This window comes from Alexandromys fortis, unplaced genomic scaffold (assembly GCF_014885135.2).
Source record: "Alexandromys fortis isolate MF-2015 unplaced genomic scaffold, M_Fortis_MF-2015_v1.1 scaffold_86, whole genome shotgun sequence".
Taxonomy (NCBI): Eukaryota; Metazoa; Chordata; class Mammalia; order Rodentia; family Cricetidae; genus Alexandromys; species Alexandromys fortis.
The window spans coordinates 871,337-891,188 of record NW_026067965.1 but is presented as its reverse complement, the minus strand read 5'-3'; the positions used below and the strand labels follow the sequence as shown (position 1 = coordinate 891,188).

General features: G+C 48.3%; 1 protein-coding gene across 5 annotated transcripts in view; it reads right to left on the bottom strand.

The window, feature by feature from the left end:
• The window catches only part of Il16 (interleukin 16), a 99,201-nt gene that overhangs the window by 23,961 nt on the left and 55,388 nt on the right, over window positions 1-19,852 (bottom strand). For 4 of the 5 annotated variants that reach the window (XM_050153933.1, XM_050153932.1, XM_050153934.1 and 1 more), the window contains 7 exons: window positions 12,649-12,757; window positions 9,699-9,832; window positions 7,785-7,895; window positions 6,895-7,009; window positions 4,531-4,604; window positions 3,584-3,800; window positions 1,719-1,836 (listed from right to left, as the gene is read on the bottom strand). In XM_050153933.1, coding sequence (XP_050009890.1) covers window positions 1,719-1,836; window positions 3,584-3,800; window positions 4,531-4,604; window positions 6,895-7,009; window positions 7,785-7,895; window positions 9,699-9,832; window positions 12,649-12,757 — 878 coding nt within the window. Of the gene's footprint in view, window positions 1-1,718; window positions 1,837-3,583; window positions 3,801-4,530; window positions 4,605-6,894; window positions 7,010-7,784; window positions 7,896-9,698; window positions 9,833-12,438; window positions 12,524-12,648; window positions 12,758-19,852 lie in introns of those variants that run through there. The other variant, XM_050153936.1, reaches the window with a different exon arrangement.

Sequence of the window (19,852 nt, the reverse complement as noted above, 5' to 3'; positions counted from 1 at the left end):
GACTTATTTTAGTTCCAAGATGGGGTGCTGGTTACTGTCAACTCCTGTGCTTTACATGAGTACTCTGCAAAGGCCCTGAGAACCGGTGTAAACTTTAGGAGCCGGGGCTCAGGGCAAGCCCTTCTGGTTCTTGGGGATGCACCTTTACAGGGGACAGTGTGACCCTGTCCTCATCTCTCTTTCAGAGTTCCAGCCTGGAGGTGAACACTTGTTCTGCCATCATGTGTTTCCACATCACAGGCCGACACGGAGTGGGGCGGGTCAGACACACGTGGACCTTCTGACGCTCGGAGTCATGATAACCTTTCTTCTTATATACCGACACCTCAGGTGTTTGCTATGTAACAGAAGACTGGCTGACGAAACCACTGACACAGAAAAAGAACCCAACTAGAAAAGACAGTGTTGCTGATATAAACCATCAGGGCTGGTTGCATGTCAACTTGACACTAGCTAACGTCACCAGAGAGGAGGGAGCCTCAACTGAGAAAATGTCTCCAGAATATCAGGCTGGAGGAAGCCTGAGGAGCATTGTCTTAATGGATGGGGAAGGACCAGTCCATTGTGGGTGGGGTCATCTCTGGGCTGGAGGTGCTGGGTTCTATAAGAAAGCAGGCTGAGCAGGACTCGAGTCTCCTGATTCTGCATCCCCTGCTGTGGCCCCCTGCTCCCTTCTGTGTTTCTGCTAAGCTGAGCCCATTATCGTGCTAAGATAATGTATGTTCTCTAGGAATAGTGGAAGACCTCTGCCCACTCAGCACAGAACAGTCCTCACCCCACTGTGGGCCTCCGGGAGAGGGCAAAAGAGCTAAAGCCAGCATCCTAACTTGGCAGGGGGTCCTCCAACCCTGCAGCTAGATGCCCTGGCTCTGGAGCCAGGTCTCCCAGCCTCACAGCTGGACCCCCAACCCTGCAGCTGTATCCCAAGCACAGTAGCAGTGGTTGTCCTGCAGAGGGCAGCACAGATCAGTTTCCAGCTCAGACACCACCTGAGGTGGGTTATCCAGACACCACCTGAGGTGGGTTTGCCTTCCTACACTGCAATCATGGAGAGGGGGGATTAAAGCAGGGCAAAAGTCTCCTGTTTACAAAGGCAGGGCAGAGCACGTCCTCGTGAAAGATACATTTGTCCCTCTGGCAGACGTTAGAATGGCTTTGCAAGTACCGTACCGGGTTAAACTGAGATAATGACTTCTACCCAATCAGGTCGCTTGCTGTAGGCAGAAGTTCTATGGAGAGAGGCAGGACTGCAGCATCTATCTGAAATTATTCTGCCCTCTTGGTGAGGATGTGCATGAACCACAGCTGGTTTGCTCAAAACACTCCGTTGTGCACATAGAGCTCACAGGAAAACCCTGCACCGTCTGTGTTACTATGGATTCTGTGTCAGTCTAGTCTGAGTTAGAGCAAGCTTCCTTTGTTTTCTGTTGCCATCTGACATCCTCAGATGCCATGTTTCTTAACATACGCAGAGATTTCCGGGCTATCAGTAGCATTGAACTCAATCGACAGCTCTGGTGTGGGGCAGCTGAGATTTTTTGTATCCCGCCCCTTTTCCCTATGCCCAGGTGATTGACATGGCTGCGGCTGTGCTACAACTGAGTCGAGCCTGAATCCTTCCGCATTTCTCCTGAGGCCAACCTCAGATACTCCTAAAGGAAGCCAGTTTTCTCTGCTCTAAGCCAGGGGACCATTTAGGAAGAGAAATGGGGACCCACCGCAGCCGTCCATCCAGGTGCGCCACGGATCCAGGTGACAGCGTGTGAACGAAGATGCCTGAGATACATTGAAAGTAGGGGACACTGCACAGGCCAATCCCTAGGCCAACACCAGCCTCTGGAATGCAGAATGGGGGAAAGGTGGGGCGTGTGAGCTTTCCTGGGGGGTGGGGGTCCCAGCCTAGTAGAAGCCTCTGACACCTGGCGTCCTAGGCTAGGCAAGTGTCCAGGTCATGATGCCCATTCCACCCCTGTGTGTGGAGTGTCACTGTACACAGGGGCCATTTAGGGAGCAAGTGATGGGCAAAACAGACAGTGAGGAGGGTGTGTGGTAAGGTCAAGTGGAGAAACATTAGGAAATGAGAGAGGGGAGGCGGCAGGGAGGAGGATACAGGAAGGTGAGCGAGAGGAGGTGGGGAGAAGGGAGGAGACATTGATGAGTGTTATACAGGAAGTCAAAGGGAATGAGCTAGGAAGTGGCGGGATGCCCCTCCAGGCCTCTGCGACGACATTTGGTGTAAACCATGGACGACAAGAACGAGCCAGGATGAGGAGATGGGGCAGAGGTGGAGGTTGGGAGGAGGGTGCCTTGTTGCTGTGGGACCAGAAAGGCCGGTGTGGGCAGAACATGGGCAGGCATGGGGAGAGTGGGCTGAGGAGACGGAGGGCAGGCGTAAAGAAACAAACACTGTTTAACTTAGAAGAAAATGCCACGGGACAGTCGGGAATGAGGAGGTGGCATAATTTAACTCCCATCTTTATTAATATGCCTGGCTCTATATGGAGAAATAAATACGGATGGGCAAGAATAGAAGCATGAAGGTCACTGGAAAGGCCCAGTGGGTACAAAGGGTGGCAGAGGGAGAAACAGAAGGGCATGGAGTGTATTCCAAAGGGAAGGAATAGAAGGAACGGATCAATAGATTAGCTCAAAGTGAGTGACCGACTGGTAGGTGACAACCCCACTCTCAAACAGGGAAGTCTGGGCAGGACCAGACCTACAAAGTTCTGCCCTGCAGGTACCCGTGATGCTTATCACTGCGCTTGGAGCCCAGCTCTGCCCCTAACAGTGTCCCTCCTCCCTCCAGCCTTTAAGAATTAGCCATGCACCCGGGATCACAGAGAAAATGGCTGCGGATCCCTGGATGTCAGCTTGATTAAAAACTAACAAACAATGCCGGGCGATGGTGGCGCACGCCTTTAATCCCAGCACTCGGGAGGCCGAGGCAGGCGGATCTCTGTGAGTTCGAGACCAGCCTGGTCTACAGAGCTAGTGCCAGGACAGGCTCCAAAGCCACAGAGAAACCCTGTCTCGAAAAACAAAAAACAACAACAAAAAAAACTAACAAACAACCCTCCATTCATTTTGCAGGAACAAGAAAATGGGCCCAGAGAGGGTCAGTGCACTGTTCAAGGTCTCAGGATATTAGCTGCAGAGTTCAGAGTCTACCCCCCCCCCGTGTGTGTTTGTGTGTGTGTGTGTGTGTGTGTGTGTGTGTGTGTGTAGTTCCCTGCTATATGCCTGCTAACTGTCTCACTAAAGACATAAAGACATTGTCTGGGTTAGCTAGGACAGGTACCTATTCCTAAGCCTGATAAACTGAGTTCAATCATCAGAACCCACGCGGCAGAAAGAGAGAATCTCAGCCCCCACTAGCTGTTCCCTGTGTGGCGTGCCCATGTACAGATACACAAACGCATACTAAATAAGCAAGAAGAAAGGAAGAGGGGATGGGGAGACAGGAAAGGAGGGAGGATGAGATCTGATGGCAACTTCAGCTGGACAAAAATAGCATCTGCTCGTCACCCATTCTGTACTGTTCCCCTAGGACAGCGGTGGGCAAAGGCTGGCACAGCGTTCCTACCTTTCTGCAGAGACACCTCCACCATGATCCTGTAGTTGGGCTTGGCGGTGCTGGCAGGGGACGCGGGGCTCTCCAAGGAGAAGGGGCTGCTGTCCTGGGCACCGCACGTGCTGGAGCTGAGGGAGCGGCACAGAGGGGGTGACAAGTGGCTGCACAGGGACGGGGGTGCCGTCAGGCGGGTCCTCACTGTCAGGGTCAGAAGCCCCTTCTTGGCTTGCTGGAAAAGAGTGATGGTATTTGGAGCCATTCTCAGACAGGTGGGGAAAAAAAAAAAAAAAAAAAAAAACCAGACAGCCAGTAACGATGATTGCTGTTCTCCAAGGAAACACAGGTGTGTATGTGTGTGCATGCATAGCATACAAACATGGGACAACTTACACAAGACACGTACACACACATGTGCCCAGAGTATATATGTTATATGATATGTGACATGGGTGCTTACCCAGATAGACTCTTGAACTGAACTAACTGGATGGAGATGCAAAATACCTTTTGGTGATTCTTTACAAACTCAAAAAGGCAGTGGTGGTGCACGCCTTTAATCCCAGCACCCGTGAGGCAGAGGCAGGGGGGTCTCTGAGTTCTAGGCCAGCCTGGCCTACAGAGCAAGTTCCAGGACAGCAAGGGCTACACAGAGAAACTCTGTCTCTAGCCCCCTTCCAAAATAACCTCAAAAATTCAAACCATATCTATAAATCTACTATTATAAATATTCATGTTTTGAGACAGTTTTATAAACCTCTAGTAGTCTGAATGTCCTGATTCTACTAACATTTGTAGAGGATTTCCCTTAATGCTGTGCCTGAGGGTAGCGTCGACTAGGCAAAGGCTAGGTCCCTGCAAAGGGTCAATTTTTAATTTTGTGGCCTCAGAGGAAGGAGACGAGGCTAGGTTTGACTTCACTGCCGAGGGCCTCAGACTGTGGACAGAGGCTGAAATGTTACCTTGAACTTCTGCAAGGCATCCTGGTGTGTTAGGCCAGCCATTGATTCGCCATTGAGTTCCAGGATTTCATCGCCTGTCGAGGGAGAGAAATGCAGAAGCTAGCAAGCTTTAGTCAGGCTTTCGGGATATACTCGGGGCCTTGGGCCTTGTCCCTAGGCCAAGCCTAGCCCTTGGCCTTTAGAGTTTCCCACACTCGAGCATTGTCTGGGCCACCAATCTCAAGTGCCAACTCTGCCATTCGGCTTTAACAGTGTTTCCCAACAGCTTGTCATAACTGCTCAGATACTGTTTAGTTTAGTGTGTCTATGTGTTACGAATCAAGGCTGCAGAGCTCAGGATGGTGGGCCGCTGCAGCCAAAGGGAACAATGACAGAACTCGACCCTTGTCACCAGAAGACTCCATATGACTGAGAACACACGCGCGGAAAATGTATGTTAGACTACCCTAAGCATGCAATCCCAATACACAGGCTACAGGATCACCAGAAGTGGGAGGCCAGCCTGGGCTACTTATCGAGTCCAAGGCTAGCCAGGGCTACAAAATAAACAGAATTAAAACGTAGTTAAGTGTGTGCTGAGAAAGGGAGAGCCAAAGCCAAAACTTCAGAATGTCCGCTCTTAATTCCACCAGGGCTGACTCTAAGTCATTAAAATATCCGTCCCCAAAGGCCAAATAACCCAGTTCTGGGCTTGTCTGCCATGTCCCTCTTTTTGTTGTGTCTGGAGAACATTGATGAGCCTAGGTTGTGCTAGATCTATTTCACACAGTCGTTTTCTGGATGGAGAAGGAAAGACAGCCATTAGTGGTGTGGTGTGCACAGCAAGCCCATCATCACCAGCATGCTCGCCCAGAGCCGGCGTGAGCACGCACGCCACTTTTGAAAACAATTAGGCTACTTCTTAATTCTAAACCAGGAATGGGCTGGTTGGAATTCTGTTTTTTATTATTGCTATTAACTAAGGGAGATAACCCCACCCTGCACCATTTCCCCCCTCAAAACATTGATGGTTTCCAAAAGAGTCCAAACGTAACAAAACACACCCCTTGGATTTGGGCCTACTCTTCCCTTCTCCTGCCTCCTCTTCTCTTCCTGATCTTGCCTGGGCTGCTCCTGTAGACCTGCCCTAGGTACTTTTCCTCCTCTCAGTCCCTCCCTCCTCCACACCTCTGTGGTTCTTTAATTCACTCCTTCCCCAAGATCTCCCTCTTGGCGACCGCTTTTCAGTGGGCTGTTGGACAGCGCCATCTAGTGCTCAGCCAGGCACATCGCCCTCCTGAAGTTCCTACTTCGTCAGCCTTTTCCTTTTCCTCTTCCTCCTTCTTCCTGTTCTCCAGTGAACTGAAACTGGAAGCTGTCACGCATCCTCATTACCCACTTACTGCCTCTTCCCAGGCCTCGGCTGTTCTCATTGACTCTAGTCCTCGGAAGGGTTACTGTTCCAGACAGCCTCAAGAGCAGGCGACAGCCTCTGGTGCCAGGCTCCCATGCCAGCCTCTGAACAGTTCTGCTACCTGCCTCTTGTCCGCCACTGCATCCTATACACCACTTCCTGACTCACCCAAGGCCTCTCTATCCAGTGCCTCCCACTGCCCGATGCCGCACTGTGCTTGGGTTGGCAGTGTTTTCTGTAGAGAGCCAGATAGTAAGTAATTAAATCTTTGCAAGTCTTACCATTTCTGTTTTGATGACTCAACACAGAGTTGGAACATCAAGGCAGCCATGGCCTCACATGAAAGAACATGGCTGAAATTTGAATCTTGTCATAATTTGCATGCCACAAAAACAGCAAGATAGAATTTTTTTAATTAAATTTTATTAATCTTGTGGGGTGTGTGTGTGTGTGTGTGTGTGTGTGTGTGTGTGTGCATTTAAGGGTTTTGTTTTCTGTTTGTCTTCTGAGAAAGGATTTCTTCGTGAAGCCCTGGCTGTTCTGGAACTCACTCTGTAGACCAGGCTGGCCTCAAACTCACAGAGATTCACCTGTGTCTGCCTCCTGAGTGCTGGGACTAAAGGCATGCACCACCACAACCCAGTGATAGGATTTTTTTAATCCCACCACTGGGTTCTTTTAATTAATTGATTGATGACGGATGATTAATTGATGTGTATAGGCATTTTGCCTGTATGTATATCAGTATACCACATGTGTGCTTGGTACCCTTGGAGACCAGAAGAATGATAGTCTGCTCCTTGCTATGATGGCGTCCTTGAGGGGAGAAGTCTCCCACACTAGAGATACGCACCCCTCCCAACCACAGAAGTATACTCTGAAAGCCCCAGACGCATTTTCAGCTCTCAGTGCCTCCTGGCCCTGGCAGTTCCGGAGGGCCCACACTCGGAGGGGGAGGAAAGGAGGCCTACCTTCCTGGAGCCGTCCGTCGGCGGCAGCTGCGCCCCCAGCAAAGATGCTCTTCACGTAAATCCCAATGGGACCGTAAATGCTGTCCTTTCCCCCGACGATGCTGAAGCCCAGGCCCTGGGGAAAGAAGAGGAGGTCAGATGGAGGGTATCCCAGCTGTTTCTTAGACTGGTCTTTTCTTTAAGGCCCTGCCTAAGCTCTGAAGGAGTCGGAGAGGAGACAAAGTGCCGTTAGTCCTGGGCAGAGGGTCTCAGAAGTTAACCAGGCAGTGTGGTTAGTAGCTTGTGGCCAGTTTGGACTATGGAGTATGAGAGGCTTGCCCACAAGGCAGGCAGAGGGGTGCAGGGTAGAGACTAATGCCTCACTCTCTCTGCCTGAGTATTTCTATCCAATCGCCTCCTCTGATATTGTTGTGAAATAAGGTTACAGAATTCACAGGCTGTACTTGAAAATAAGATGCCCAGAAAGATCAAGGAGACATTAATGGCACTAATAGTAACAGCTACACCCAGAAACACATCATTCTGCTACCAATGGCCCCTTGTTCCCTCCGTCCTGTGTCCATCCGGTCTCCTGCCATAGGACGCCAGTCACCTGGTGTTCCTACAGGTGCTATTCTCCCTGTCATTGTTTCTAGATCATTCTCAGGAGCTGACCAACACATCCTAGGATTATGTCGGGGAACAACACTGTGGTGTCCTCAGAGAGGAAATGATCACAGTGGAACTGGAAGAATCAGCATTGCTTAAACTCCGGCGAGTGCCTGCGAGCTTGGGTTTGCCCCCTCTGTTGCGCTCGGTGTCCCACCGCCCTGTTCCCACTCTTCCCTAGATGACAGCTCCTAAAAGAGTCAATGCTCCAGCGCTTCCCATTGGTGATGGTCTATGCTCACCTTTGCTTGGCCCTTCATCAGCACGATGTTGGAGATGACTGAAGCCTGCAGACCCCCAGACAGCTGCCCAAGCTGAGCAGTGCTCAGTGACCGAGTTGGTCTTGTAGTGCCCTGACACAAAGAACCCAAGAGGGCAGGAATGAGCCACCGGTGACATTAGCCAAGAAGAGCCCCACCCTTCACCTCCCAAAAGTCACACTCGGGCAGGAAGCTTTACCTAAGGTGGCCTGGCTGCAGATCAGCAGAGAAGGCTCACACGTGCTTGCAAAGGGGTGAGCCAGGGGTAATAATTCAGACCATACTGTCCCCAGAATAAGCCCTGGAGGCCAAGCGAGACCTTCAGTTGAGTTTGAGACATCTCTATACACTGTGTTCAGCTCAAAGCATGTTTACCAAAAACTCTGCTTGTTCCAGGCACGGGGGGCAGTAGGCAAGGAGTTTAGAACCCCAAGACTCAAAAGAAGAACTTTAATTCCAGGGAAGGCGGAGGGAGGTTAACCAGCTGCCTCAAAGAAGCGGAGGGCATCAACCACGAGCAGTTTTGTGTCCCAGGACCCCAGTGGGGAGCAGCGTGGCTTAGTGGTAATGCTGCCACTTCGGAAACCACATCCATGTCCCAGAGTGTTCTCCTGGCTCTGCTAGTTATCCGCTAATGACCTTGGAGAAGTGACTTTGTCCCTCCGTGCCTCTGTTTTCTCCAGAAGATCGTTTTCAATAGGACTTACCTGTGTGCATGGTGTCAAGGAATAATTAACTGTGCTAACTATGCAGGTGCCGAGGGCGGGGCTTCATCCCCAGGAAGTTTGCTATGTGCTGCCTTAGCAGTCTGCAGCCCAGGAACACGCTAGTGCTTCCTACCTGGTCACCAAGCCAACATGTTAGCCGAGGGTGTGTAAGGGAGAGTGTGTAAGTGTGTAAGGATCTCACTAAGATCTGACGCTGCCAGGCGAGTCACATATGTAACTAGCCTGTAGGGACCCTGGAGTGGATTTGGGCTTCAGGACCATCACTCCCTGAAGAAACAGCTCATCTTCTCCTCCCCGCTTCCCTCCTTCCTCTTCCCGCTTCTCCCCTGTTATTCCCTTCCCTCTTCTTTCCTGTTACTGGCTTGAAGCTGTTGGTACTTTTCTAGGCGAAGTGACCACACTATCCCAGGCTTTGTAGCCCTAAACCAAGGCTGTCCCTCCCTGCACCCCAGACAACCCTTCAGGGATCCTGCCTTGCTGCCTCCTTTGGAAGCCTCTATGCAGACAAAGTGAGACCACGAGGGGCCATCAGCAATGGCTAGCTTCTCAGTGTTGCTGGTCACGCGGTGAAGATGTCCAGATAGTCAAACCCCTGTCTCTGTCTCTGCCCCCTGCCTCTGTGGGGGATGGGTGTGTCTGGGACCCACATGATGGAAGCCTGCTTCCATACTTCTGCCCTCCACACTCACACTGTTGCACCCCCACCACCCCCACCTAAACACACACACACTCACAAACAGTAAATGAATAAATGTTAAAAAAAATGATACAATTTCAAGTCTCAATTCTGCTACATACTAGCACTGTGAAAGATATTAAACTCCTTAGTTTGTCAAAGCCTGAGTTCCCTGGTCTTCTCACCTCAGAGTTATTGTGCAGGTGAAATAAAGGGATTCTCAGGATGCTTTAGACCTTGAGAACTCTGTGGGGGCAGTGGGGGACAGGGATGGTGTTCTCTATGGGCTCCTAACAGCATAGAAGTAACAGTGGTTGCATGTACCTGGCCCAAGGAAGGCTTGACAGATAGTCCTTCCAACTATGATTTGTGCCTAGCGGGGTGCCTTAGCAAACTCAGTAAGCTCTCTGTAGTCTGTGAGCAGAAAATCACTAGTGTGATTACACAGCCTCCGTTCCTCCCACGTCTCCAGGCCCCTCCCCTCCATCTTACCGAAACCGGGTAGTCCAACTGTTGAGAGAGAGACTTCCTGTTGCTACAGAGAGAGTACGGTTGCCTGTCGGTGGGAGCTGCAGATTTCTTGGCCACTGGAAAATCAATTTCTCCCGCGCAATAGGGATTAACACCTAAACAGAGATGGACAGGGTGGGGGGAACAAACAGGAAGAAATCATTTGTGTGCACTCAGATATCAGCCTCGCCCATCAATCGCCAGCCCCTTCCTTAGGTGAGGGTCTGTGAAGGCAGAAACCATCCAGCACCCGGGATGGTTGGTGCTGTCCTCAAGGCTGCAGAAGACCCATGGTAATGACCTCTACCAGATGAAAGAGAGAAAGAGAAATAAGGACAGAAAAACAGGTTGCCCTTTGGAATGAGTGGGAGAAGACTGACTACACAGCCATGGGCAAATCCAGTGTGAGGTGCTGAGGCCATGCTGAGCTGGGCTCTGTCCTTTCTGACCCAGGCAACTAGTGTGCTTTTGGGTGCGCCGTAGCTTCTATGGACTCAGATCTGTATAAACAGAGGCCAGAGCAGGACATGGTTCATTCTCCAAAGCTCTGACTGGTCTGGGCCCTCCTTTACTCTGCCTGAAAATACTTGTGGATGTATACAAGGCAACAGAAAAATGCATCAAAATTATCATTTTCAAAGGGGGGAGTTAAAACCTGCAATGTCTATCACACTGGCTTGATTGATACCAAATGTGGTTAGGAACCCGGCTCAGAAGCCCAAGCAGTTTTAGAAAGAGAAGCTGTAAGTTGAGATGAATATGTAACAATAATAATGAATTTGTACTTTGAAGCTAAGTCAAATTATGAACTGGAAAAAGTTAATTGCCAAAGGAACTAAAAATGGATAACACTAAGTTCCTTGTCTCTCCTAAAAGGGATGATTTAGAAATTTTATTCTGAAGTATTTATTCAGTAATTAAGTTTAATAAATTAGTTAGCCACTTTGAAATTCTTAATAGTTTTGCACAGACTCCCTTGGTTTCATTCTAGACAGAGCCCCCTGCAAAGTGTATAACCAGTACCAGGTGCAGAACAAGGCAGAAAAGCAGTCACAGGCAAGATGGAGAAGCCTGTGCAACACATATTTAAAAGAATAATAGTAGCCCAGTGTGAAGTAGGTGATCATGTCTGCTGCTGAAGGAACGGCAGGTTAGTGTGGCTGTGTGGTCAAAGTTCTTCAGCTGTATCTACCGACCGTTTAAACCAAAATTTAACTCCCAGGCCGTTACAAACAAGAAACCAAGTTATACAAGTCTCCAAACAGGCCATTTATACCACAGAGAATGAGGCTCGGAGAGACGAGCAGCTTCCCCAAAGTCGCAAAGATAATCACTTCCAAGGAAGTTAGATCCCAACCTAAGCATGATGGCCCTCAAATATAGTGTCTTTCATTTTGCTTTGTTTTTTTTTGGGGGGTGAGGGTGGGGGTGAGATTGAGACGGGCTCTGCTGTACCCCGGCCTGGCCACACGCTCAATAGACCAGGCAGGCTTTGGACTCCTGATCACCCTAACTGTACGGCCCCCATGATGGGACTACAGACTGACCACCACACTCAGCCTTCAAGCCTTCTCAGTCACCAGCCACTCCTTCCTATGTGGTTGTCACTCAGCATCCATGAGCACCAGTTGCTTCCAGAAACCCCCCACGGATACCAGGATATGTGGGTGTTTTTCCATATTTTGTATAAGTTTACTACATTATTATCACATAGTAAAGGCAAATAAATGCACTACTTACGCTGGATTGTTTAGAAGACAATGGGGAGAGAAAAGAATCCACACATTTTCTGTAAAAATGTTATTTTTTTTAAAGTAGTTCCCATTTACAGATATGGAGGCTAAATGGGGTTCCCTTCAGGAATCAACATGGGTGCAAAAAATTTTTCATGTGTAAAGTAAACAATAAGGATTATGCTAATGAAAGACTAAAAATAATGAGAATATTTAATAAAAGGGAGTTGTTAACTAGACTATAAATGTTCATACAATGAAATTTTGTGTTTCCGCCTAAACACGGTGTTTAGAGTGGAATTTCCAATGACTTGCGCACACACGTTTTCTGTAGCCACATGGGAAGAGCATGGCATCAACTGGAAATGTTAGCCCGGCTTCGTGTTAACACGTTTAGCGTGAGCTTAATTTTTGCCACGTCTTTCTCCACTCTTCTGATTCTATTTACAGCACTCACAAGTTCTCAGGTCTTCTGATCTCAGCCCCTGTCATGTGCCAGGTGAGGCAAGGAAGGCTGGGGTTGCAGGGGAAGCTTGCTCAGCACAGGAATTATGCCAGCACTCAGGATAGGAGCAAAGGTTTTTTTTTCCTCTTCCCCAGACCAGATCTCCCCAGCATGTCACTCAACCAGAGGTGCTGTCCACATAGACATGGCCAGGTCAATATAGAACCCCTCTAGCTGTCTGGGAAGCACACCTATGAAGCATGCTCTCTGAGAGACAGACAGTCAACTTGGTTTACCCTTGATAACCCAGGAAGGACCCAGCCCCCTAGTCTCCCGACAGCAACAACAGTCCTGATGTTCAGGAGCAGGTAAGTCCCTGTGGTGGGCTGGATGAGAGCATCCCCACCGGCTCATGCATTTGAACACTTGGTCCCCAGTTGGTTGGGCAGTTTGGGGAGGTGTAGGCAGTGTTGGAGGAAGGATGAGAGGCAGTCTTGAGAGTTTAGACTCCCGTTTCCAGTTCTCTGTCTGTACCCATACTCACATGTGCTTCAAAATGTGAGCTCTCGACAGCCTATTCCTGCCACCATGACTGTTTGCTGTCTCCTCCTGCCACTGTGGACTCTAACCCTCTGGAACTAGAAGCCAGAATAAACACATTCTTTAAGTAGCCTGGGTCACAGTATTTTCCACAGCAACAAAAAAGGAACGAATACAACCCTGTTCCCGAAAATATTTTGGCAAGATAACTCACTGGTGGAGTTGCTGCGTGTCCTCTGGTGGCAGACTTTAGGGAACAGGAAGCTACTACTTTGTGCTTCTGATTTTCCAGTCTTTTCTCTGGAGGAAGTTGTAGAAGGTTCCTGTGGAAACAGTTTCCATCTTTTTTATTCAGCAAATTGAGAGTTGAAATGAATGCTTAGCATAATGGGGCATGAATGTGGGAAGTCCTTCTGTATATGTATTGCTTTTATTGATTGGTGAATAAAACTGTCGCAGCAAATGGCTTAGCAGAGTAAAGCCAGGCAGGAAATCTGAAAAGAGATAGAGGGGAAGAGTAGGCAGTCAAAGACACACAATGTAGCTACCAAAGGAGAAGGACGCTGAACCTTTCCAGTAAGCCACAGCCTCGTGGCGTTACACAGATTAATAGAAATGGGTTAATTTAATATATAAGAGCTAGCTAGGAATATGCTTGAGCTATTGGCCAAACCGTGTTGTAATTAATATAGTTTCTGTGTGATTATTCAGGTTTGGATAGCGGAGAAACTAAAATGGAGTCTATGTTTACAGGCATGGACCAGAGAAATACCTGTTGATTTGTATGCCTCTCTACTGAAACAGCAGGCACCTTGAGGGCTGGGATTTAGAACCATTCTTAATCATTTATTCTAGATAAACATTTGCTTAATTAAAAGGTACTTAACAAATAGAAATTGCATAGTTATTAAACAAATGCTACAAATGTCAAATGCATATGTCAGGGTCTTGATCACATGGGGAGTTCAGCAGTGATCTAGACAGGCAAGGACCTGACGTTGGATAACCGACATTTTAGTCAAGAAAGGCTAACAATAAACTAAGTGAAAGATCACCTCAGAGAATGACAAGTCTTCAGTCAAAAGGATTAGAAAGTGGCCTGAACAGAGAGCCTTGGAGACCTGTACTACAGACGACGGGGGTGCTACATCGCCCTGAGACAGGCACTCACAAAATTACTGCTGGGCAAGTACAGAGTTTTAAAGTATTGAATCATCCAAGTATTCTCCTGGGTATTATAATTTTATTATATTGCTGATTTCTATTTGCCAGCATTTAATTTAGAAACTTAAAAGTCAATATCAAGCCAAATTGTTTACAATCCTCTTCTATTTCTGCCTTACCGTATTGAATTATTTCACTTTTTTTTATCGCAATGATTTTATAGGAATAGCTTCTAGGACTTGGGAGATGGCTCAATCTCTGAAGAGCTTGCCACCCAAGGACAGGGACTTAAATTTGGATCCCCAGTACCATATAAAAAGCCAGGGATAGCAGCTTATGCCTGTGATCTCAGTGCTGGGGAAGCAGAGGCAGGTGGACCCTATAGCCCATTGGCCAGGTCTTGCTGAGTCAGTGAGCTCCAGCTCCAGCTGGGTCTCCTGTCTCCAAAAAGTAAGGTGGAGAGGGAATGAGGAAGATAGTCAGTGTTGACTTCTGATCTCTGTATGTACACATATACACCATACCACACAACATACCACACACAAACAACATAACACACAACACACCACATACACACATACCTCACAAACCACACACACTCAAACACATTCACACCACACACACACACTCATACACATTACACACACACACCACACATGCAGAGTTTCCATTGTACTGAGTATGTTAAATAACCTAATTAGTCTCATCTCTCTACCAGGGTGGAAGAAACCATCTGGCTCTTCCTTGCATGAACAAAAAGCATCTGGAAGAACTCTCCAGCCCCCCTCTTTTCTCTGAGACACCAGAAGTGGAGAGTAAGGGGCACAGAGGCTGGCAGAGAGGGTGAAGGGATTACTTTACTTCTGCTTCCGGGTCTGCTCTCTTTTGTAACTTTACAAACACTGTGACAATTGTTGAGTCACATTGGCTTCGTCACTTACTATTGCAACTGTGTGTGGGTGTGTGTTTGTGTGTGTCTGTGTGTGCGCACGCGTGCATGTGTTTCAGGGAAGCAGTAGGTGGGAAACTCTATAACCATAAGCACTTCCATAGCTGTCGAATTTGAACGACCAGGTAAATGACTTGAATATTTGTTATTGGACCTGGAAGCTATAGCTGTAGATAGTTTAGGTGTTTGGGGGTGGGCACTTAACGTTGCAGTGTCCTGGAGACTCCTAGTCTACCTGACGTGACTACCTTTTTGAGAAGGCAGGTATGGCAGGGGCTGGTTAATTTTGTGTGCTGAGTGGCTACAATATTCAACACCTGGTGTGTGGCCCGGGAACAGAGAATCCCCCTTGCTCTGCCTCTCATTGGGTACCTCTGGCATCAGCTGGCCTCAGCCGACCTCAGCCAGCCTCAGCCGGCCTCAGCAGACTGGCACCGAAGACACGGCTGGCTTTTTCCCCACAAGTCTCATGGCTTTCCTCTCCCCAGTTGTTGATGGCAGGCTAGTGAGCCTTTCTGAGTCCACGCCCACCTGCACTATGACACACAGAAATTTCTCACGGGATTCAGAACACAGTTAGCCCCCTTCCATGGCTACTGTTCAGACAATTGTTTCTCCAGAGGTGTATATTTCTTTTGAGTTTTGAAAGACTTTTCTGCCCGGTGGAGGAGTTAACCAGGTGAGTATCGTAAGCAATCTGGATCCAGAAGTCCACTAACAGACTTTCAGGAATAGAGCTAAATCCAGTCTGACACAAGAATTCATGCAAGAAACCACAAATCAATTCCCTTTTATTTCCTTGGTAAGCCACCGCTGTGAAAACAGATGAAGTCTGGGCAGCCTCCTAGGCTGTCATTTTTCGTTTCAGCAGCAGATGGCGCTGTGTTAGCCTGCGCAAAATGACCCCTCTTTAAGGGCGCCAACCCGGGAAATTCCTGACACGTGACCAAAGCAGTGATTATATACAGGAGAGAGTTGATTTAGCTGAGCTCTTGAGACTCTGGTTTTCAAAATTAAGTGTGTGATCTGCTTTTCTGAGCACACTGGAATATCCAGCCTGATTTCCAAAAGACACTTCTTAGTGATGGCCGTGGCAGGAGGTTGCATCCCAGCTCTAATGTGGAGGCTTCCTTCTAGTACAGTCTCCACTTCCTGCTCTCCAATGAGAGGACAGAAGAAGCGATCTAGTGTGGCATCGGGACCTTTGCAGGCCTGCTAAGCTTGGTCTACTTGCCCAAGGGTGACCCTTATTCTTGAAGCCCCTCTGAGACGTGTATTCAGTCTGTGTATTGCCACTTCTAGATGTTTAATAATTTGAAAGTAAATACAGAAACCGGATGCACACAGGGCATGACCTGATAAGCTTCTTTTTAAACAGTGTTTAGAAAAGTTATTTTAGTGTGCCTTTACTTGTGCTTGTATCTATAAATTTTGAAATATTTTACAATAGTCTGACTGTAATAATGTAAAAAGCACACTGGAAAGGGCTAGAAACAGATGCACCGAAATAGCAACATTCATTCAACAAACGTTTGCTAAGAACTTGCCGTGTACTGGGTTCTCTTCCCAGTTGTGATAACACACAATAGGCGAGACACATGGGACAACGGTTCCCATGAATGAGGAAGGACGTATTTGGATGATGAAGCTGTGTCTGCGTTTTCCTTTCTTTTTATTTTATATGTGTATGGACTTGTGTGTGCACATGTGTATGTGGAGGCGACTTAGATGTCATTCCTCAGGAGCTCCTCGTCTTGGTTCGGAAGACACCACCTCTCTTTGATCTGAAACTCGTTAGCCTAGGCTGGCTGGCGAGCAAGACTCAGCTGTCTACTGTGCTCATCCCTCAGCGATGGAGTGACATTCGCATCACTAGGAGACCCGCCTTTTCGCTTCTTAATGTAGACTCTGGGGGTTTGAACTAAGGTACCCTACACGCACAGTAAGCTCTCTACTGGAAGCTGTATTCCCAGTACTTTCTCCCCCTTTAGGAACAGGGTCTCACGTAGCCCAGGCTGACCTTGAACTCCATATGTAGCCAAGCATAACCTTAAACTTCCGATCCTCCGGAGTACTGAGATTACAGGCCCAAGCCACCACCCCCATTTAACACATTGCATATTTTCTAGGTTTTCTACCGTATTTGTCCTTTTAATTGGGCCCCAAACAAATTGCTAACATGACATTTATTTCAACTGTTACAATAGTAGGATTTTTTTTTTTTATAAAATCCCTAATCCAAAATAAAAATTGTCTGGCTAGTCAAACCAAGATGGCAGGAGAATCAGAGGGAATAGAACAAACCCATTTTTCCCTGGATTGAACAACAAAAGAATGCTCTGTTCACATGAGGGGTTGACTTTCTGACATTTTCAGTGTTGGCTGAGGAAGGCCTCATCCAAAAGAAGTCTTGCCATCTTGCCATCTTGATCTTCCACAGGACTTCACAGTTCCCAGAGCACATTCCTGCCTCATGACTTTGCTCTCTGTGGAAGTGCGACCGTGCACTTGAGTCTGTCTTCCTTACCAGTCCGTGTTCCCTAACCAGAGTCATCTCTGCTGTAAGTCTCAGGGCAGCTGATCCTTCCCCTCAGCCATGTGGCCAGTGTCTGACCTGACAGTAGGTTCCAAAAAGTTGCATCAAATAGGGGCAACGTCATCAAGCTTCTGGATAACTGTGTGAAACTGAGGTGCATATCTCTTTAGCCCTCTGGGAAGGGAACAGTTTTTCTAGATTCCACTGCGGCAGGAATGGAGACACACTGGTGGATGAGGATCAAACTTAAGTGGCAATTTTACATTGAGTGTGAAAAGACATGCATCTTAAAATTTCCTGAGTAAGGCGATACAGGTGTTTATAGATGCTCTGTGGCTGGCACACCAACGCAACAGTGCCCCGTGTGCTCTGAGTTCATCTCATTGCCAAGCTGGTGGCTGAGTGGAAGGCTAAGCTGATAAAGTGTTTGTTATGGAAGATGAGAGCCCGAGTTTAATCTCTAGGACCCACCAAAAAACAAACAAACAAACAAACAAACAAATAAATAAATAAATAAAACAACCTCCTGGCGTGGATGGTGAGCTTCTAAGCTCAGCACTGGGGATGTAGACACAGGAAGAGCCCTAGGCCAGCTGACTGCCCAGTCTATCCTATCAGGTGACCTGCAGGCTAATGTCGAAACCTGTGTTGGAGGAGGTAGGTGGCGTTTGTAAGGATGACACCCCCAGGTTGTCCTCAAGCCTCCACATGCACACACACGTACGTGTGTGCACGCATGTGCACACACACACACACACACACACATACCCATGTGTGTATCCCCACACACATGCATTTTTCAAGAAGAAGTTGGAGAGATGGCTCAGCAGTTTAAGCACTGGCTGATTTCCCAGAGAATCAAGGTTCAACTCCCAGCATCCACATGGCAGCTAGCAACCATCTGTCACTCCAGTTCTTCCAGTACCTTCCTCTGGCTTCCATGATGCATGCATGCACATGGTGCACAGATATGTGTGTAGGCCAAACGCCCACACACATAATATAAAAGAAATCTCAAAACAAATGTTTTCGAAGATGTCAAATTTGGTGACCTTCCCCCGAGACGTGCGTGACGAGATGGAAGATGGGGTCATGAGACCAGCAGTCTTGACTTCTTCATGACTCTAGACGTGCTGCGCCGCTGCTCAGACTCAGTTTCCTTTTCTGTAAGCTGAGAGGCAGACTAGCCATCGTCACCATCACTTGGAGCGCTGCGCTTTCTAATGCAACTGAGGGTTATGTTCAAAGCCTCTGAGGGAGATGCTTTCCCTTTCTGAAATGATCACATATCAGAAAATGATTCACAAGACTCAAACGGCTTCCCTTGGCTCCCAGGGGAGCCTGGCCACTCTTGGACAAGCATGTCCTGGGTGGGGCAGCTTCTCATCAAAGGAGTCTCTGTAGGAGCCCTTAGAGCAAGTCCACAGAGGCCTCCCTCTGCAGTACACAGAACAGAACACTTCTGTTCCTGTTCCCAAGGTGGGGCTTCTCTCCACGCTGGGGCTTTGTCACTGCGGTCAAAGGGCTAACACAGTCATTAGAACACTCTTCCCCTTCTTCTCATCAGAGACTGTGGTCATGGCAGCCATTCTGTGGGCAATGCACCCCACCATTACCTAGACATCCATCCCTGCACCAACCCGGTCACAGGGGGACCAAATGGCCTTGTGGTCCACTGTCCAGCAAGCTCTTCACAGTACTTTTGCCAACATTAAGATCAGTCCTATTGCTTCTAGGGACAAACAGCCGACTCTAAAAATGGAAAGCTACGCAGTCCTCTTGGAATGAGAGGATAACCCAGAATTATTCTAGGAGGAATTCGGGGGCATTGTGTCCTACAAGCAAACTGATTGCAGAGCCTAAAGTTCTCCCAAGGCTTATGAGTCCCATTGACCCACTGGGAGAGATCATTTTGCATGTGGACTGCTCGCTGGCATCAGTGACAGACTTGACACTCCAGAGCTTGCTGGCGACCTTCCTCCTCAACGGAAACTTTCCTGTTTTCTTTTGAACGGAGTTGCTGTGACCACTGCCTCTGAGGGACCCACACAGAATAACCCAACTATCCCCAGCAAGGTCCATTTCCTGTGGTCGGGTTGACATTGCAGCAACAGGCTTTGGTTTTTAAATCACAAGGACACACAAGCAGACTCCAGCAGATCGGTTCTGGGCCACCATTTGGTCATACGGATGATGTCCCCTGTCGCAAGGGGAAGGGACAAGCACAGCCAGGACTTCCCTCTGATGTCCACTCCCCTTTTCCACAGCATGACCACTGTCACCCAGGTCCTTCTAATTCCACCTTCTTAAGCCTCCCCAGCACGCCATTCCTACTCCTGTCCCGGTCAAGGTCCTGGCCCAGATCGCCTACTACAGTGGCCTCTGATACCGTGAAAAGAATATTTCTAATAAATGCTGCCAGGGCAGACCCATTTCCACACACGAGGACATGAGTTAGACTCCGTTCTCAGGTCATGTGCACAGAGTAACTGTTTACAAAGGGGGTCCAGAAAGGGTGCAGGGAAAAGGCAGAATACGTGCAAAAGAACACACGTTGGGGAATAGGATCTGAAGCCAAAGTTTTTATAGTTTCAACTCTATCATTTCTGGGGATCGGGGGGGTCAGGTGATGAGTAAATGCATAAAGATGCACTTGATGGTGAAAGTGTGGAACTCTAATGCATTGATGGTGAAAGTGTGGAACTCTAATCTAATGCATTGATGGTGAAAGTGTGGAACTCTAATCTAATGCACTCGATGGTGAAAGTG